Source organism: Salvelinus namaycush, chromosome 16 (assembly GCF_016432855.1).
Source record: "Salvelinus namaycush isolate Seneca chromosome 16, SaNama_1.0, whole genome shotgun sequence".
Lineage (NCBI taxonomy): Eukaryota > Metazoa > Chordata > Actinopteri > Salmoniformes > Salmonidae > Salvelinus > Salvelinus namaycush.
In genome coordinates, this window is record NC_052322.1 from 17,012,206 (window position 1) to 17,034,108 (window position 21,903).

Consider the following 21,903-nt stretch of genomic DNA (forward strand, 5'->3'; position numbering starts at 1 on the left):
CATTATGTCCAATGTGTCCTGGAGTAAGTAAGACATGTCGTTTGGATTCCCAAGTTGAGAACCTTTTCCCTTTTAAACCAATGTGCACATGGGTACACTGAAGCTCACATTCTATATCCCACTATGGATTAATGTGAGGGTCTATGTAAGGCCGTAGGATGGGGTTAACAAACACAGCCATCCATCGTAGTCTTTGGACAGGACTCTGAGGAGTATGTTGTAACGGTCCATCGCCCTAATGCAGTCAGTGTTAAATGGGGGAGGGTTGCATTTCGCCAATGTAGATCACTGTGACTTTCAGAGCAGCTCTATACACCATTAAAGTTGCACTTAACCCCCCCCAGGGACCTATAGAGATGATAGCTGGTGGTTATGTGGACTAGCCTTCAGCTTCTTCTGATAGACCAGCTGACTGTTCTGGATTGAAAACCACCGCCTGAAAAACAAGAAATGAATAACAGATGGGTATGTTTCTACAGGCAGTATATATTATAGATCTCCACTATTTCCTACGATGTGAACTCACTGGAAATGGGGGTCTCTCTCTAACCAAGGTAACTCAATGCTAGCAAGTATGGCCATTGGTTTCCTAGCGAGTAGACTATTTCTTTAGTTCCCTATGGTATGTCTTGATATCCTATACAATATCCACAAAACATACCATTGCCACGGTAGAGATCAAATCAACAGGACTACTGTAATACTGCATATATAGATTTGAAGCCAGAGTGTGGCTGGTTTAGTGATGGCTACTTGTCAGTCATCTAGTTACCTGTTCCAGGTCTTGAAAGCATTGCTGGCCCTCTTGAACAGGTACCCCTCCATCACCACGCCATTGGGAGCGTCCACGTTGAACAACTCCACCTTTGAGTCGTCATACGAGAAGTCCTGTCAGAGTTGAGAGAGACAAAAGGGGACCCCAAGTTAACCCTGTTGCCACTCGACATAGGAAAACATGAGGGTATTTCACTGGTCAGTGAGGTAACACATTTGAAAGGGACAGTGACTGAAGCAGTGGTTCTCAAACTCGTCCTCGGGGACCCTAGCCGTTCCATGTATTTGATCTATTCCAGAGCTGGTACACCTGATTCAATTCGTCAACTATTCAACAATCCCTTTATAAAAGGGGAATCAGGTGAGATAGTTCAGGGTTACAACAACATTGTGAAAAGTCTGGGGGTCCAAAGGAGAGGTTTGAGAACCACTAAAGTGGAGTCTCTTCTGCGCTTTGTTGAACTATAACATCACATAAGATCAGGATGTGATATAAGCCCTCCATGAAAGATGCATAGATTGTGCAGTCATGTTAACACAATTCACGTGTGTGCGCATGTGATGGGAAAAGTGTGCCGTGCATCCTCACAGAGCGATTCACTGTGCCCTTTAGGAACTCCCATCTGAGATGTTCACTGTGACGCAAATGGTTGTGTAAGCATCTTCTGGCTGAAGAGAATTACTACCCCCCCTACCCTTTTCACAGATTCTTCATTTACACCAACTACACAGTGAAAGGCAGCTACTTGAGGTTCAGTGTCCTAGTGCCGTCCGTCGGTTCAAGTCTCAGCTGAATCATGAATCATTGTGCCAAGTCAGACAGTAATTTGGTTTAATTTAGATAGTAGTAGCTATGATGTGCATCATTCTTGAAAAAAAGGCATCTCACACAACACAGACCAACATGTACAAAACAGTTACCATGCCTTCAACAGAAATACAGAAACATTTTAGTGCCTGTGTTTTGTCTGGCCCATTTACCACATTACATCACAGTGGTAAAGCTTCCTCTGCCAAGACACAATTGTCTCAATAGTGAATAGAGTCTTGATGAAAGAGTTCTCAGAGAAGGAATATGGCGGTCCTTTGTGAGACGAACGTTAAGAAAGAATCTAAGTATTAGATTAGAATCATTTGATGTCCTGAAACTTTGCCTGTGACACTCACCCATGGACAGGTGAATAGGTACAGAACATTAATCTAGCTTCAGTTTGGGTTATTTTTCATGACAAATACACAAACAACCTATTGAACACAATCTTCCCATCGTGGTCAAGTTCCATCTGAATAATGAGTTCTCTAATGAAAAGCAATAAAACGGTGAAGGTTTGACGACTCTGTCCAATCTGTCATTTCTTTATTTTAGGATGATTCAGAATAGCTCCATAGCTGACCTAGATAAACGAACGCCAGTGACGGTGCACACAGTCAGATCCCATCAGACACTGTGATCAGTTGAGTTTCATAACGGGGTATTAGCAGCACTGAGCAGGGCAGCACGCCATTAACTACTAGTCACTCCATATTTGAATAATACAACTACTTCTTAAAATCGCTCATTTTGACATGCACAAATATGCGTTGTACAATTTGTTGTTACAGTCTGAGCTGCAATGTGTTGCTGTTTACCATAAACTAGATTATTTCTAATATGCTGTTCAATACTCCCAAGTCATGACACAAATGAAAAACATTCATATTTTTATGACACACAAAAATATCCGTATTCAAATGATGAGTCTCCTCTCTTCACAAAAGGTCAACTCTCCATAAAGCAACATAATGCAAATGCAATCAAAACAATACAAAGTAGAAGTGAAATAAATGATTAATAGACCACAAAATAAAGCTCAACCCACCAGAGTGTGGTCCAACCTTCCAAATATCTTCATTTTCAAACGTTTTAAATTATCCAGCATTGGACATGTAAATAGGCAAACAAAAATATAACAGGAAATGTAGGAACTCTAATCAAATGCTCAGTGAATAGGCATCTCTGTTGAGCTGCAAACGAAACGTCCGTTAAGTCCTCTGATCGCTGAACACTGAACAATTCTGGGACTGTTAGTACCGCATCGTGAATAACTACCCTATACAGACATGTGCGCGCTCCACAATAGCACCTGCCTGCTGCCGTCGCTGTGTGGGTCTTTGGATTAGATCTTATTATCATACAGCTGCCAGTTTATTCGCGGAACGTCGAACTTCCAAACCAGAGTTGCCTTCAGTCGCTCTAGACCCAAAGACGTGCAGTTTGTTAAAGTGACACCAGAATCCACGCTGCGCTGTTTGGACACTTTTACGACTCCTCAACACTCGGACCCCGTGCGTGTTCTGCAGCGCGCAATAAATGGAGCCCGGCCCACGTCCCTATGATTCCATCTGGCAACCAGCCCAGTTAATCAAGCAATCACCACTGAGAAGCTATGAGACTTTGCCATCGACCCGAACAAAGAGTAAACTAACTAAATGCAAGCCACTACAGAAAACATGTCAGTAGCAGCACATTTACCATATAGTGTAGTCTACACAAATATGCACTTATCAATTAGTCCAGTACCCTTCAAGAATGTTTATCCTTACCATAAACATAATGCCCTTAGAGTAACCCAACACATGTTATGAAAAAGGGAAGCAAATATTTCCTGTATGCAGGCTAACCGAACAATAAAGGCCATTCATTATTCAAGATCTGGCATCATGCAGAGGGGAAATGACTGGCAGTAAATAATTCAACAAGAATAGAAACAGAGCATCTTGTTAGCAATGTAGTCAGGTGGGCCACCGTGTTAAAAAACCAAGAGACACCAAATGGTTCACAATAAAGGCTACTTTAACTTCATTTTATTTATTTATTTACTGTTAGAGCTTTGTTGTGTCCCCTAACTTAGCACCCTAAACTTAGGTTATATGAGCTGAACCTTGCCTGGATGCTAGCAGCAGCGGAGCTGTGCCAGATGAGGGGAATTGGAAGCTGTGGAATGTGATAGGACATCGAAGGGGCAACGGCAGCCTGTGAGATAGTCAGACATAGAGTTGTGTATCATGGCTCTGGTCAGACATATTACACCAATTAGTAGGCGCAGAGAACTCAAAACGAATCTAACTATTTACTGGTGCAATCCCATTTGTGCTTTATTTGATAAGTCAATTATTGAAAGGAGACTAGAATGGATGTTGCATGGATGTTGCATGGATGTTGAATGGATGTTGCATGGATGTTGAATGGATGTTGCAATCCATGCTGGTGAAAACCGTTAATTCCAGCAGCCATGTTCCACAGAGGACAGAGGTCAGAGGCTACTGAGTACAGAGCTGTGGAGGGCTTATGACGATGTTTTGCTCTCCATTCTAAGAAGTTATAGGACAAACTAAGGACATATTTATGTAACTTTGAGAAGGAACCCCTCAACACTCCAATATCAAAGACCTGGGTCTCCATCGGTCAGAGCAAAGCAACGTGGGTGTCTGACTCTCCACAGGCTTTCCTCCCGACCGACAACAAGGCCCACTATTGATGTACTCTGCCATTACCACTCCCTTGGATATTGGATAGAGAGAGACTCTGCTTGGCTGAAATGTGAGTGTGTAAGATATTAAGATCTCATTCTCATCATGAGCATTGGTTAAGTATGTGCTAAGTTCCCTTGGAAAACCCCTCTCTGATATTGTTCCAAATATGACTAAAGGGGAGAGAAATTCAGGACGATCAAGGAGTGGCAGTTAGCGGCTGAATGGGTAATAAAATGTGCCCTTTAGCCTCCTGAGTGTGTTCTTGCCCTAAGCCATTTGAGACAGTTTACACAGAAATAAGTTGCCACTTTTTACAACGGTTATTTATTCATGTCTATGTACTCATTCACCTCAGCAGTATATATGCCATTTAACGGTCCAGTCTCAACAGCAATCACAGCAGTGTGTGTGGCCTACATCATGCAGCTGATAAAAAATACACATAGATACTACAAGATGGAGATTTTGATCAGGATCAGCCGAAGCTCATGTCAAATGAGGCAAGAACACACTAAAGTCGACTACACTAAACTAAAAAGACTGGGGAGGAACGTCCTGATATCTCATCCACCTGGTAAAGGGAAAGGGAGATTCCTAGTCAGTTGTACAACTGAACGTATTCAACTGAAATGTGTCTTCCGCATTTAACCCAGCCGCTCTGAGACACATATGCCCCCTCACTCTTTGCCACATGGGCCCTGGCCAGGACAGGACAGTTGATGGCACTGATTAGCCAGTCTGTCTGCAGTGACATACTACACCACTATTGTCTGCAGCCAGCAAGGATCCTCTTGTCCCCTCATACCCGAGGTGTCATCTACCACTGACTAACCTGGCACCTTGCCTTACCAGCCCTAGCCTCAGCCCCACCCACAACACAACAGCCTGTCTGACCTAATCCGGAGCCCCACCTGGTTTATTTAGCTCTCCCTTCGCTGTTGCCACGAGAAACAGTTACCATGGAACCGAACCCATCTTGAGTGTGTGGACACTGTACAACACTGGTGAAAAAGAACTCCCACATTCTCATTCCCCTAACCAAGACCTTCACAGACAAATTAGCCGATTAAGTCTTTGAAATCACAATCCTGCAATATACTCCTAAAGCTTGTAAAAGCCTAAAATATAAACGAGATTGTGTATAGAAACCTCAGGACTCCTGAAATCTGAAAATTAAAGCACTGAAAAGGTTTTTTTATAATCAAAATGTATATATTTTTTTATCAGCCTAATTCTTAGGGCTGCAATCCCGTTAACGGGATCGATATGACAACAGCCAGTGAAAGTGCAGAAATCTCATAATTAAAATTCCTCAAGCATACAAGTATTTCACACCATTTTAAAGATACACTTCTTGTTAATCCCACCACAGTGTCCAATTTCAAAAAGGCTTTACAGCGAAAGCACCACAAACGATTATGGTAGGTCACCGCAAAATCACAGAAAAACACAGCCATTTTTCCAGCCAAAGACAGGAGTCACAAAAAGCAGAAATAGAGATAAAATTAATCACTAACCTTTGATGATCTTCATCAGATGACACTCATAGGACTTCATGTTACACAATCCATATATGTTTTGTTCGATAAAGTTCATATTTATATCCAAAAACCTCAGTTTACATTGGCGCCATGTTCAGAAATGCCTCCAAAATATCCGGAGAAATTGCAGAGAGCCACATCAAATAACAGAAATACTCATCATAAACTTTGATGAAAGATACATGTTTTTCATAGAATTAAAGATAAACTTGTTCTTAATGCAACCGCTGTGTCAGATTTCAAAAAAGCTTTACGGCAAAAGCACAATATTCAATAATCTGAGAACAGCGTTCAGCCACAAAAGGAAGCCATACAGTTACCCGCCAAATTGTGGAGTCAACAAAAGTCATAAATAGCATTAGAAATCTTCACTTACCTTCACTGATCTTCGTCGGAATGCACTCCCAGGACTCCCACTTCCACAAGAAATGTTCGTTTTGTTCGGTAATGTCCATCATTTATGTCCAAATAGCTATTTTTGTTAGAGTGTTTGGTAAACAAATCCAAAGTCAGGAAGCGCGTTCACTAAAAGCAGACGAAATGTCAAAAAGTTCCGTAACAGTCAGTAGAAACATGTCAAACGATATATTGAATCAATCTTTAGGATGTTTTTAACATAAATCTTCAATAATGTTCCAACCGGAGAATTCCATTGTCTTCAGAAGTGCGATGGAACAGAGCTCGCTCTCACATGAACGCGCATGGTCAGAGCATGGTCAGCTCATGGCAGACTCATTCTCCTCTCCTTCGGCCCCACTTCAAAGTAGAAGCATCAGACAAGGTTCTAAAGACTGTTGACACCTAGGGGAATCCGTAGGAAGTGCAAACTGACCCAAAGCCCACTGTGTATTCGATAGGCGATGAGTTGAAAACCTACAAACCTCAGATTTCCCACTTCCTGGTTGGATTTTTTTCTCAGGTTTTTGCCTGCCATATGAGTTCTGTTATACTCACAGACATCAGTCAAACAGTTTTAGAAACTTCAGAGTGTTTTCTATCAAATACTACTAATAATATGCATATATTAGCAACTGGGACTGAGGAGCAGGCAGTTTACTCTGGGCACCTCTGGGCACCTTTTCATCCAAGCTACTCAATACTGCCCCTGCAGCCATAAGAAGTTTTAACAAGCTGTGTGCTAGAGGAACAGTAGCCCAGAATGTTGTGATGGTACTGTATTAGTGTTGAGCTGGAGAGATCAAACTTGGCCGAGGACAGAATTCCTCTATTAAACCCACAGTTAGAAATGAATAAGACCTCTCAGGGGGTTGACATTTACAGGCTTTCTCTGCTCTGTTTACCATAGAGCTCCGGTCACACTTGGTGGCAGCACTTTATTCTCATCTCTCTGCTGGTAATGTCAGGGGTGCCCCATTGTCCCATGTACCTTTACACAATGGTTATTTCTCATGTCCAGATGTGATGAAAAGAACCATCAAATCCCTATGATATTTAACCAGCTCAGAGCGGAGTATGACTTTAGGGAGTGGAGGGGGAAGGGAACACAAAATTGTGCCCGTTGTAATAAGGCCACTACTGATTTATCAAATGCCGTAGCTGAGCTAGAAGGTGATGCTTGAAGTGGTGTGATAACAAACACATTTCCCAATAGTATGAAATTAAGAACAAATATCCATCAAAAAGTCCATCAATAAGATTCAACCTTTCTTTGCCTCGGAATCTACAAAACACCCAGAGAATCATTCAGCAGAACACTTCTGAACAGAAGAGAAGAAATGAGAACAGAGCCATCCACTTCAGAACAAACGACTGTATATGCTATACTATCCTATGCTATGCCTATAGCAGTCAGCGCTGAGGATCTGATTGCGTCATATAAATGATTCACAGAGTACTGTTGTATGCCTCTGCAGCCCCACACACTAGTGCTTAAGATAACTTCAAAGGGGTTGGCTAATGTTCTCCAGAGGCACTTCTGAGCTGTGCTGTACGTCTGCATCAGTCTCTCACAAGAAGCAGACAAGCATGCTTGTTGCATGTGAAGTATAAAATGTACTCACCTGCATGAGAGTCTGGTAGAGCAGATCGCAGCATGGTTAGAGAGAGAGAGGGAGAGAGAGAGAAAGAGAGAGAGAGTGCGAGAAAGAGAGAGATAGAGAGAGAGAGAGAGAGAGAGAGAGAGAGAGAGAGATAAAGAGGGCAGCATTATAACATGCAAGAGGACATAGCAGACCAATTGTGGGGTGATAATACAATAATTTCAACTGCTTCATTGCACCTCAGATTATAATTCTATTTATTGGCCTTCCAGCATCTCATAATCTGACTCTAGAATACCGTGTCCCTGATCTTTGAGCTCCTCTTTAAAATGACCAGCCCTATAAAAACATAGCCTACATTTTATTTGTGACCAGATGCTGACATTATGCTCACTGGCTAACATGCTCACAAATTACCACTTTCCAATGGAGTGTGTTAGTTTGACGCTTGCATGAAAAAAACACTGGTTTTCAGGCATAAACAGATAAAAAAACTGCTAGGCCTTTATCCAATCTGTCACCTCCTGTTTCTCTGTCTGTGTCCAGACTACAGGCAGTGGCCTGGTGATAAATAGGGTGTCCAGGGCTGCCTGTCTAGCTGCCTGCATGACTGTCTGCATGGCTGTCTGCAGGCGGATGGACAGATGGCCACTGATCCTTCCTGAGGTAAGTAAGTATTGTTCCTGGGGCTCAGTACCCTGAGACTGGAGACTGCAGTGTCTCATTCATATGGAGATCGTGAGGACCTCAGGAAGTCCCACTCAACAAGCCAGGGATTATTCATTCACAACCAGAACAGGACTAGCCTGGTCCCAGATCTGTTTGTGATTGCCTTGCCAACTCACGGTAATTGTCGTAGAAGTTGGGAGGATAGCACCAATTTTGTTACTTCTAATTTCAACTCGCCCCAAATGTATCTGTTTGTTTTCTGCCAGTTTCACAGCAAACTGACAGCCCACAGACGGATACATTTGTGTCAGTAAATATAGCATGGCACAGTGGACCTGCATGTGAGACCTAAATTATCCATTAAAGCACTAAAATAACATCAGAGGCACTATGGCTACGTCTACGCCCTAACTGTGTGTTTATTTTTATTTTTATGTGGGTTCTCTCCGTTCTGTACTCCTAGGCTGCGTTTACACAGGCAGCCCCATTTCAGATATTTTTCTCCACTAATGGGTGTTTTGACCAATCACATCAAATCTTTTCACATCCAATCTTTTTCGGAGCTGAACGGATTGGTCAAAAGACCAATTCGTGGGAAAAAAAATACCCGAATTTGGCCGCCTGTGTAAACGTGTACGGAACGGAGAGAACCCACATTTCAAATGTCAGCAAAAAAACAACAACACACAGTTCGGGCCACAAATCTCAATGATTAGCTAGCCTAGCATACACCAAAATTGCTGAACATTCTTATTTACAGTGGACAACACTGGGATTAGCCTCTTAAAAACACTTAATTCCACTTGGTTTAACGGTTAAACCAACGACTGGCCTTTCTGAGGCAGACTAATCAAACGCTGACCAGTCTCCTCCCTAATCCCCCAGTCATAACAGTAGCCAGGTGGTGAACTCAGGATTGGAGGGAGCTCTGATGTGTTTCCTAAACCACAGCCAAACTCCCAGCCTAGTCCCAACACAGACATGGCCAACTCACAGAAGACTATCCTAGCCCTGGTCCCCTGCAACTCTTCCATCATTATCAAGCACAGGAGGCTGCTGAGTGGAGAATGGCGCATAACGGAAGGCCATCAAACACCTGCAAACCATGTGTTTGATGTATTTGATCAAATCAAATCACATTGTATTGGTCACATACACGCGTTTAGTAGATGTTATTGCGGGTGTAGCGAATTGCTTGTGTTTGTAGCTCCAACAGTGCAGTAATATCTAGCAAGTAATATCTAACAATTTCACAACAATACACACAATATACACAAATCTAAGTAAAGGAATGGAATTAAGAATATATAAATATATGGACGAGCAACGTCAGAGCGGCATAGACCAAGATACAGTAGAATAGAATACAGCATATGCATTCTATATTCATTTACACAAGCCCGTTCTCCCCAATTTAAGGTGCCACCAGCTTCCTGTGTCATCAAGCCATACATGCGCGGTGCATGGCAACGATAGAGAAGTCATGGCTATGGCACATACAATATGGGACCAGGCTAGCAAACTCAAGATTCCCCAGACCCGGGCAACTTCCAGAGGAGTGAAATAGCTGCTTGCTTTACCCTCTGCTGTATGGTGGCGTGCTTGTGTTCCATATCCCTCTTCTCCATGGCCGAGTCAATCACCAACTGATCCAACTGGAAACAAGATTTACAAAACACACATGACGTTGATCACATAGCTGAGATTTGTGGGTAGGAGAGAGGTTAAGCCAAGGAATGTCCACAGAAGCGCCTCATTTTAAACATAGGTAATTCCAACGTGAAAGAATAGCCGTCAGACAGAGTGGAGCTCAGAAACGGACTGCAACACTTTGAACTAGCAGTGTCCAAACACGGGGACGTGTGAGAGGTCAATGTTTTGTCATGAAGCGTCTGATCAAGTTTGTCTCACTCTTCTGCATACTGGACATGTGAGAGGACACCATGCTGCTGAAGTCTTTGGCAAACACTACTACAGTATATCTTCTACATCTACCACCCAACACATTCAGGGATTTTCAACAGATAATGTCCCTGGTTTCACACAGTCAAATCAGAAGGCTAATGCACTGTTATGTTAACAGACAGCACAGCAGCGGACAGAGCATCGGTGACGCAACTCTGCCTGGGTCGATATTTTCAATCGGAACCAATCCAATACCAATCAGGAACCAGGGTTTAGGGCCTAACGGAACAGCAAAGCGGTAGGCTGGCCGTGGCTCTGGATGAGGGCGGTGAGGGTGATAGTGATGCTCACCTCAGCAGCCAGCTTCTTCATGTAGGGGTCAATCTCATCCAGCAGGTTGTAGCCCTGCTGAAAGAGGGAGTACTGGGCATGCATGAAGGACAGCATCTGCAGGGGAAACAGAGACAGACAGAGGAATACAAGCAATCTATTATTGGTATGTTTTTAACAACAGCAAAACACTTTACAGAGCTGTACTCCATGTTGTTGGGACTGATCGTTAAGGGCACTTACAGCATCTAGGATCTCAAACTTCTTCTTGGCTTGAAGGACGTTAATCTGCAGGATGGGAGAGAAGTGGGTAACAGTGAGTAGTAATATGGTATGTTACAACACCACCAGAATCAGCCTGATCTGATATTACTGTACTGTGCATTGAAACATCTCCCTCTAGTGGACAATAGTTACATTTCACTAATGTCAGAACAGTGACCAACCGTTTACGACACTCGAGAGCTGTGCTGCATGTGTCCTGCAGTCCTGCCTGTCTCTCAGCTTTCATGTATGTTATGAACAAAATAACAGAACATCAACATGATACTGTAATGACCTTTATATGAACCAATTATGGTCATCATGTTGGCATTTAAGAAGAAAAAACATTCATTCAGCTCATTGGCTATCTTAATGAATGATGCAAACCTAAATTAGATCTTGCGCTACATTTGAGAGGTCACTACAATACATCTCCAGACACAACCGTGACCTTCTCTGCCTTCAGCTAATTAAAACCAAACAGGGTCACAAACACACACACACACTGCAAAATTAGAGCAGAGAGGACGTTAGTGCCGGGAGACATACTACAGACAGAGGGAGCCACAGAGATCACACCACATCAGTTCTCTTTTCCTAAAGATAGACGTTGTAGCTGTCTAGAGACTGAGTGGAGAGGAGACAACATGTGTGCATGCAGAGCTAAAACCATGCTGAACCACAATATGTGACAACAATTTCCTAACTGAGTACAATGCCATACCTACTGTACCACCATCTTTAAGGGCCTGCCATTGAATTCACTAATCCAATTGGTATTTTATTCTATTCTAGACCTACAGAATTCAAAGGCATCTAATCTGTCTAAATTCCTGTTGTCATATATCCCTGGTTACGGTTCTCTATCGCTGACCTGAAGTACGTAGTCGAGGGCCAGGTGTCGGAAGCACTTCCTGGTGATGCTGAGTGTTCCGGTGGCCTCTTCCACCTCGTGAGGTTTGTTCCTGGGGGCCTGGGCGTTCTTCACCTGGGCTATCTCCAAGTCCTCACGCACACGGTCAAAGTGCTTCTTGGTCTCCTTGAATTTACGGACATCCCTGAGAATGAGAAATTGGGGACACTGAGATTGGGTCCTAGAAACAACAGATACTTCATGTGATTTCTATAGTTGTACCTGAGCAGATAACAGGAGTAAAGGTGTCTGCTTGCTTCCGAGTCGAAACAGTTCAGAAGAGTTTGCGCATATATTGTTACAACATTTTGGGATGCTTTTGTTCGTTTTGGACTTCGGGAAACTCGAGAAACATCTACACCCCTTCGTCAATGATTGGTCAACTGTAGGGATTCTTCAATAAAGTCTTTGTTGTCATTCAATGAGACACGTCTCGTTTTCATGCACATTTTTTCTTTGAGATATACTGCACCAAACATCTTAGATGTAAAATTGCGAGACTAAGATCTTCTTGGCACAAACTTCAAAATTAATGGCAGATTTCTTGAGTTAGCTTAGATTAATTATGACTATTTTGAGGAAGTGGATACTGGCTACGGTATCTCAAAAGTGACAAAAAGTACTATTGCCGCTTGTTTCTAGTTTTTCAAGCAAAGGTATTTTAAGGGAATATGCGAACACACTCGTTGGCTAGACACCAGCCGAACTGAAGCATGCTGATGTCTTCTACATGGTTGAAAATGACAATACTGTATAATATTATGATTGACAGATTCACTAAGGACTGGTATGTTGAATACATGGTTGAAAACAGCAATACTGTTTGTGGTTGGAGGATTCAATAAGAAGAATTCAGTTTGATTGATACATGTTCCTTATTCTCCCACCCAGATCACCCCAGTTCACCTTCCTATTGGTAGTGGGTAATAAATCCTTGAACTGTGGTTTCAGTCTGTTGTCAGACTAGGGGTTTCCCCGGGAAGTTGTAGTTAAGACAACATCAAGGGCAGGGTCATGATCCCTGACCTTTCTCAGGTAAAAGGCCCTGAGCCTCAGGATAGTTTGTCTGCTTCCCGTTCTCTGATGCGGAGCACTAACATCAAAAATCAGTAAAGTTTCATTCCCCTCAGTTAGGTCCCAGTCCACACAACGAGAGGCGGTGTCGGGGGGATCGTCTCAAGCTACCTAGCTATACAGGGGTGACAGTATGTGACAATGGAAGGAAGTTGTCTTAAACTTACTCTTTCACAAAGGTGTGTAACTGCTGCTTCACAGATCTCTGGGCTTGATCGAACAGTATCTGAAACACAAAATGAGTTTCCATTAACGTGTGCTGATCAGGAGTGTGGAGTGAGATGTTCTGAGCTGGTATGTAACTTATTTTGTGCCCACAAACGTAGATACTGAGAGGTTTCTGATTTTTCAAGGCTGTTGATGGTCCTTTAGTAAAATACGATCTCAACCAACAGGGGGCGATAAAGGACTGCCTTTATAACACTTGAATTCTCATTTGATTCAAAGCAAAATTGCAAATACAACAACACAAAATTGAGATCACCCTTTCCATGCATACAAATACTGTGAGATGAATAACATTCATGTGCACACAAACACACTCAGACATGAACACACACTTCAACTCATTCAAAATCCCCCCCCCCCCCTTTCCTCTCTTCTTCTGAGGACATTCACATTGATTGCTTCTGCCACACTGCGTCTGCAGTAAAATAGGTCACTGGGGCAGAGAGGGAGGGAGGAAGGGAGCAAGAGAGGGAGGGAGGAAGGGAGCAAGAGAGGGAGGGAGGAAGAGGGAGGGCGGGGAGGAGGCTTTCGGTATAAATTTGACGGCACTGCAGATACAGAATCTATACCAGAGCTACAGAACAGTACATGGTGAAAAGACATGCAATCAAACAATTTGTTTTTCTCTGGTTTTGTTCATAAAACAATTTAATTTGATGTCGGTGTTTAGCAATTAGCAGGGTTAGGTCAGAGGTAGGGTGGATGGTGGCTCATCCTCTCTCTGAATGAGGGACAGAGTGATTGGTAGCTGGGACCCTTCCTGTGTTCGGATTAGAAGGCAGATTTTGGAGGATTTTTGGGAGACCATGTAAAGTGGTTCGACCAAAGCAAAGGCTCTCTTTTTGGACATGTTTCAACCCCCCAGGGTTCCAAAACCTGTTGCCGTCATGCTAAACCATGGTAGGATAGCTTTGGGCGTTTTTCATGACACAGTCTATCACTCATGTTAAAACCACCAGGCAATGTGGTCGTGATCGGGTGCATATTTTAGATAACTCTCTCTCTTATTAGTGTATACTACATCCTCATCACAACTGAAGAGAAACCACATACAGTACTGTAGCTATGGCACATGCATTGAACAGAGCGTTGACTGATTTTATTACATGGAAAAGAACATGACTGGGTATCAACATACAATTACAATGACGCCACAATGTCACGTTCCTGACCTGTTTTCTGTTAGTTTTTGTATGTGTTAGTTGGTCAGGACGTGAGTTTGGGTGGGCAGTCTATGTTTTCTGTTTCTATGTTGGTTTAAAGGGTGACCTGATATGGCTCTCAATTAGAGGCAGGTGGTTTTCATTTCCTCTGATTGAGAGTCATATTAAGGTAGGTGTTTTCACACTGTTTGTTGTGGGTGGTTGTCTCCTGTGTCTGTGTAAGTGTATGTTACGCCACACGGGACTGTTTTCGGTTTTGTTTGTTCGTTCGTTTTATGTAGTCGGTTTTCCTGTTATTGCGTTCTTCACGTTATATGTAAGTTCGTGTCCAGGTCTGTTGACTGCGTTTGTTATTTTGTAAATTCTCAAGTGTTTCGTGTTCGTCGTGTTTTCTGTTTTGTTTAATAAATAATATGTCGAATTACAACGCTGCAGTTTGGTCGAATCACTACTCCTCCTTTTCGGATGAAGAGGAGGAGGAACGCCGTTACAGAACCACCCACCAATCCAGAACCAAGCAGCATAAGTTCGAGCAGTGGAACACGAAACAGGAATGGACATGGGAGGACGTATTAAACGGCAAGGGTTGCTACACATGGGAGGAGATCCTGGCTGGAAGGGATCGCCTCCCATGGGAACAGCTGGAGGCACTGAGGAGAGCAGAGGCAACCGGACAAGGGAACCGGAGATATGAAGGTAAGCGGCTAGCGAGGAAGCCCGAGAAGAAACCCCAAAAATTTCTTGGGGGGGGGGCTAAGAGGTAGTGGGCCAAGGGCAGGTAGGAGACCTGCGCCCACTTCCCAGGCTAACCGTGGAGAGCGGGAGTACGGGCAGACACTGTGTTACGCAGTAGAGCGCACGGTGTCTCCTGTACGTGTGCATAGCCCGGTACGGGTTATTCCACCTCCCCGCACTGGTAGGGCTAGATTGAGCGTTGAGCCGGATGTCATGAAGCCGGCCCTACATATCTGGCCACCAGTACGTCTCCTCGGGCCGGCTTACATGGCACCAGCCTTACGCATGGTGTCCCCGGTTCGCCTACATAGCCCGGTGCGGGTTATTCCACCTCCCCGCACTGGTCGGGCGACGGGGAGCATTCAACCAGGTAAGGTTGGGCAGGCTCAATGCTCAAGGGAGCCAGTACGCCTGCACGGTCCGGTATTTCCGGCGCCACCTTCCCGTCCCAGCCCAGTACCACCAGTGCCTACACCACGCACCAGGCTTCCAGTGCGTTTCCAGAGCCCTGTTCCTCCTCCACGCACTCTTCCTATGGTGCGTGTCTCCAGCTCAGTGCTTCCAGTTCCGGCACCACGCACTAAGCCTCCTGTGCGTCTCCAGAGCCCTGTACGCACTGTTCCTTCTCCCCGTACTCGTCCTGATGTGCGTGCCCTCAGCCAGGTGCCACCAGTGCCGGTACCACGCACCAGGCTTATAGTACGTTTTGAGAGTCCAGTGTGCCCTGTCCCTGCTCCCCGCACTAGCCTTGAAGTGCGTGTCTCCAGTCCGGTGCCTCCAGTTCCGGCACCACGCACCAGGCCTACAGTGCGTCTCATCCGGCCAGAGCCATCCGTCTCACCAGCGCCATCTGAGCCATCCGTCTCCCCAGCGCCATCTGAGCCATCCGTCTCCCCAGCGCCGTCTGAGCCATCCGTCTCCCCAGCGCCGTCTGAGCCATCCGTCTGCCCAGTGCCGTCTGAGCCATCCGTCTGTCCCGAGCAATTAGAGCCGCCCGTCTGTCCCGAGCCGTTAGAGCCGTTAGTCAGTCAGGAGCCGCTAGAGCCATTTGTCAGTCAGGATCAACCAGACAGGATCTGCCAGAGCCGCCAACCAGACAGGATCTGCCAGAGCCGCCAACCAGACTGGATCTGCCAGAGCCGCCAACCAGACTGGATCTGCCAGAGCCGCCAACCAGACAGGATCTGCCAGAGCCGCCAACCAGACAGGATCTGCCAGAGCCGCCAGCCAGCCATGAGCGTCCAGAGCCGTCAGCCAGCCATGAGCGTCCAGAGCCGTCAGCCAGCCATGAGCGTCCAGAGCTGTCAGCCAGCCATGAGCGTCCAGAGCCGTCAGCCAGCCATGAGCGTCCAGAGCCGTCAGCCAGCCATGAGCGTCCAGAGCCGTCAGCCAGCCATGAGCTGCCCCTCAGCCCAGAGCGGCCATTAATCCAGAACTGCCCCTCAGTCCAGAGCTGTCTCTCTGTCCGGAGCTGCCTTTCAGTCCGGAGTTGCCCCTCTATCCTGAGCTACCTCTCTATCCTGACCTACCTCTCTGTCTTGAGCTATCTCTCTATCCCGGTGCTGCCCCTTGTCACGGTGCTGCCTCTTATCGTAAGGTTACCATTAAAAGTAAGTGGGTGGAATAGGAGGGTGGTCAGTCGTAGGGGGAAACGTAAGCTGGGATTGACTATGGTGGGGTGGGGACCTCGCCCAGAGCCTGAGCCACCACCGTGGTCAGATGCCCACCCAGACCCTCCCCTAAACTTTGTGCTGGTGCGCCCGGAGTTCGCACCTTAAGGGGGGGGTTATGTCACGTTCCTGACCTGTTTTCTGTTAGTTTTTGTATGTGTTAGTTGGTCAGGACGTGAGTTTGGGTGGGCAGTCTATGTTTTCTGTTTCTATGTTGGTTTAAAGGGTGACCTGATATGGCTCTCAATTAGAGGCAGGTGGTTTTCATTTCCTCTGATTGAGAGTCATATTAAGGTAGGTGTTTTCACACTGTTTGTTGTGGGTGGTTGTCTCCTGTGTCTGTGTAAGTGTATGTTACGCCACACGGGACTGTTTTCGGTTTTGTTTGTTTGTTCGTTTTATGTAGTCAGTTTTCCTGTTATTGCGTTCTTCACGTTATATGTAAGTTCGTGTCCAGGTCTGTTGACTGCGTTTGTTATTTTGTAAATTCTCAAGTGTTTCGTGTTCGTCGTGTTTTCTGTTTTGTTTAATAAATAATATGTCGAATTACAACGCTGCAGTTTGGTCGAATCACTACTCCTCCTTTTCGGATGAAGAGGAGGAGGAACGCCGTTACACACAAGATGACCTTGTTAAGACTTCTAAGACTGCATACACCACCATGAGACAAACCGGCTCATTTAAAAACATGTCACTTTGTTCAATTAAGACCAGAAGTTGTAACCACAATGCTACAAAGTGTGTACAGGTGTAATTAACAAGGTATAAGCTGTGTATTTTCACGGTTAGTTGTATTGCTCTATAAACATCACTGGGTCCAAATAAGGCAATTCATGAGAGAGAGACAGAGAGAGAGAGACAGAGAGAGAGAGAGACAGAGAGAGAGAGAGACAGAGAGAGAGAGACAGAGAGAGAGAGAGACAGAGAGAGAGAGAGAGAGTGAAAGAGACAGGGAGAGAGAGAGAGAGTGAGAGAGAGAGAGTGAGAGAGAGAGAATGAGAGAGAGACAGAAAGGCAACAGAACAGTCGTTCCTTTTGGAAGCGTAGTGTTTCTCCCACCATAACAGGACCCAGCGCCCCTCTTGATTAACAACGAGTCTGCCTCATTCAACCAGCCATAAATATGCTAATCCGAAGGTTACACCTCACTGTGTCCAGTAAATATACTGCCTTTGATGCTTCTGGCCTTTCTAAAGGTTTGTGGGATCGCTCTCAAATGAAGCGTCGTGTTAGGAGGCGGACGCCGACCACCCTTTGTCACTGTAAATCAGCAGAGCTTGGCAAAGCAGAGGGAAAACACTAAACATCAACGTCTTTCGCTCTCTTTCTCTCGGTCTCTTCGCCTCTCGCTGTGTGTGGTCGATTCATTTGCTTTGCCTGGTCCAAGTTAATAAGCCACAAAACAGCAAGTGATAATTGATATCTTGTGTGACATTTCAGACACACGGACAAGCAAAATGCAATCAACAGGGCCTGGCAACAAACACCACTGTGTAAGTAAGGTGGGCTTGTCAGATTGGACACTCTGATGGGGCGTACGTCTGACATGTTGGTGTATAGTTGGGGGAGGTTTGAGGTGGATAACGTATTCTACAGAGTTTTAAATAGAGAGGTTTGTAGTTAACATCCCTACAGGTTGCTCCATGTGTGTGTGTGTGTGTGTGTGTGTGGGTGCGCGTGATGGAGACAGAAAAGTGCTGAGGGGTTTCCAAGCCCAACCCAGCCCGGCGGTTTGTGGTTTGTGCAGCCTGTGACATTCCTGAGCTGCTTTGTGGTGACAGCAGCCTGTGTGTGTGGAGGCAGAGCGGCTGGAGATACATTGCCTTAATTAGGCCAAGATGCCACAGGTGCTCCCTGTTTGCGGAAAGAGAGCGAGAGACTGCCTGCTGGTTCACTGATCCATCTCCAAAGACAGAAACACGGGGATGTGGATAGTTTCTATGGACTAGAAGAACAGGGAAATGTGAAACACATATCCTCTATGTCCTGAGAGTAGACCTCTAGAATGAGGGTGGGATCACAACTGCACTTACATAGGCACTTACATAGGCATGTTGGGACAGGGGGATATTTGATGCAATCAAAAGATTAGATATCACCAATCCACTCAGCACCAAGCAATCCGATCCCTACTGTACTTATAGTAGATGGCTTTATCTATTTTGTAGTGAAATGCTGTATAGATGTGGTAAAGAGGTCAATGGACCTCAACCAACACGATGGAAATGCCATGGAAACGTGTGGGGGAATGATGCCCTGGGCGGAAAAGATACCGAATCTCCTCATTGCCCCCCAGCAAAATTTGCTTACATTTAGGCTGTTGTTTACATGTGTATTTCACACTATGTTGAGGCAAAAATCAGAGTATAATGCCTTATATGTCACGGCTGTTGAAAGGAGAGGACCAAGGTGCAGCGTGGTCAGCGTACATTTTCTTTATTCCATCAAAATGACGCCGGACAAAACAATAAACACTAGAAAAACAAACCGTGAAGCTCAAAGGCTATGTGCCCTAAACAAAGTCAACTTCCCACAAAGACAGGTGGAAAAAAGGGATAACTAAGTATGGTTCTCAATCAGAGACAACGATAGACAGCTCGCTCTGATTGAGAACCACACCCGGCCAAACACAAAGAAATAGAAAACATAGAAATAAAGAAACTAGAATGCCCACCCTAGTCACACCCTGGCCTAACCAAAATAGAGAATAAAAGCCTCTCTATGGCCAGGGCGTGACAGTATAGATGTCAGCGCAAACACATGTTCATGGCATCATCACCAATCAACTGCATTACAGTTAAAAAAGACTTTGACGACCGCCACAGATTTCTCTATGCTAGCTATGCTACCAGTTTATACAAACGGGAGTTAGCATTTAGCAGTCAATTCTTCTAAACCGGATAAAGGACAACTTCTAAATGTTATCCAGTGAAAACAGCCAAATATATCAACAACTGACTTTAGTAACTACATTGTGGGCCTCTAATTATACATCAATCATGACTGATTTGACAAATATCCACATGGTTAGATCAGATTTGTTGAATGTGCGCCTTTCCGGCGTCCTTCTTCTATCCCCCACGGTCTGCGGTCCATTGACCCCATCACCACATCTATAGGCTAACCTTAGCCCTAACTCACTGCATGGAAAGGTTGCTGGAATGCTCTTGGTGGAATGCTAGATACCCACTCTGTCCTCTCATCAGTTAGCATGGCCAAGAAACCAGAACTTGGCATCCCACTGCAGAATTCTACTAATGTAGAGAATCCAGTCGAATCCAATCCCACTCCCCTGGACCAGTATCCAGAGAATCCCTACTGGCTGATCCTAACTTGAACATGATGGGAATCCTGCATGCCACTTCAGAATTTTACTAACGTAGAGAATTCAATATAAATGTAGCAGAACCCCATTCCCCTGCCCTGGAACAGTATCCAGAGAATCCCTAGTGGCTGATCCTAACTGGAAATGTGATGGGGATTGGAATGGGAATCCTGCCCATCACATCCTCATGCTTTGTCTACAGCTTCCAGCTCCAAAGCTCTGGATGGTCACGTTGCTGTACCCCCCGCTGATAATCCAGGGATTGTGTGTAAATAAATAGTGTTCAGTAACTGTTTTATTACATTAAGACTTGGCAATAAGCCCCCACATCCCCCAGTCACTCACCCAGTCTCTCCCCCAGTCTCTCCCCCAGTCTCTCCCCTAGTCTCTCCCTTTCCTCACCCACATCGCTACCATTACCCCATTTCTAAAATAATGGATGTTAAGAGAGACAAAAGTACATAAATAATTCATCAAAAACTCAAATGTACTTTCACGCTTGAATGAAACAGTGACTATTTAACAATTGGCCCAGTTTTCCTTGATGATTGTTGTTCTAGAAGACAGAGAAATATATTGTGAATCCCCCCGAGAAGAACAAACAGGCCTAGTTTCTGAGCTTAGAAGGGAGCTATACTTGGCTTGCTTGTGTCTTACTTCCAAGCAAACATAGCTTGTTTGTTCTGTTGTGGTGGTTGGCCTGGCCTGGCATAGTAACTGAATTAGCAGGAAGTGGAGAGAGAAGAGTGCCAGGGCGCTCCCTTTAGAGATGTGTGCCTCCTTCAAGTGTATGTGTCTGTCTACCCACATGTGTATGACTGTGAATATGGGTTATGAATATGGGTTATGAGGGCACAAGGGGTTGGCTGTGACCGGGGCAGTTGGCACTCAATGGTCCCATTTGTATGGGTCTTTTAGTAGTCTGGAGGGGTTCCCACAGTGGCAGCTGCCATGCCCCCCCCCCCCCCCCCCCCCCCCCCACACACACACACACACACACACACACACACACACACACACACACACTTCATAGAGGATTGAGGGGCATGTCATAAACTACAGATGTACCCCTCATCATTTCTTATTCATTAATCTCTTGCAACACTACTGAATGGACACATGGAGACTCAAGGCCACTTCAAAATGTTGCTCCTTTGTCGATAAGAAACCAAAGATGTAGCTAAAAGATGAAAACCTACAGTAGTTTTACAATGATGCTTCAGATGATAAAAACTGCAAAGCCCTTATCGTCAGATCAGAAAGGGGACATGGCTACTTTGACTGGGGATCTGTGTAAAGATCATTATGTTAAAGGTGCCATATGCAGAAATGTCCCGGGTGCTAAAATTCTAATAGTTCGCCTAACTTCAGTTTATGTGACAAAACAAGGCAAAGAATCATTGTACCATCTAAACCGCTGTGAAATAGGTATATATTCAATAACCAAAAATATTGTATTTTCAGCTGTTTGAACCTGGTGTACAAAACCGAAAGTAAAAGATGCAAAAAACTAAAACTTAAGAACAGGAAGCAGAATAGAGCACACATACTGAACAAGAATATAAACGCAACACGCAACCATTTTTACCATTTTACTGAGTTACAGTTCATATAAGGAAATCAGTCAGTTGAAATAAATAAATTAGGCTCTAATCTATGGATTTCACATGACTGGGCAGGGGCGCGGGCAGGGGCGCAGCCATTGGTGGGCCTGGGAGAGCATAGGCCCACCCACTTGGGAGCCAGGCCCAGCCAATCAGAATGATTTTTTTCTCACAAAAGGGCTTGATTACAGACAG

At 44.9% G+C, this 21,903-nt stretch overlaps 1 protein-coding gene across 1 annotated transcript in view; it reads right to left on the bottom strand.

Annotated features, from left to right (window-relative positions):
- Positions 1-21,903, bottom strand: part of LOC120061156 (arf-GAP with coiled-coil, ANK repeat and PH domain-containing protein 3-like) — a 47,183-nt gene that overhangs the window by 9,783 nt on the left and 15,497 nt on the right. The window contains exons 6-13 of the mRNA XM_039010737.1: positions 13,151-13,209; positions 11,871-12,054; positions 10,976-11,020; positions 10,754-10,849; positions 10,078-10,152; positions 7,850-7,861; positions 773-888; positions 385-436 (exon numbers count right to left, since the gene is read on the bottom strand). Coding sequence (XP_038866665.1) covers positions 385-436; positions 773-888; positions 7,850-7,861; positions 10,078-10,152; positions 10,754-10,849; positions 10,976-11,020; positions 11,871-12,054; positions 13,151-13,209 — 639 coding nt within the window. The remainder of the gene's footprint in view (positions 1-384; positions 437-772; positions 889-7,849; positions 7,862-10,077; positions 10,153-10,753; positions 10,850-10,975; positions 11,021-11,870; positions 12,055-13,150; positions 13,210-21,903) is intronic.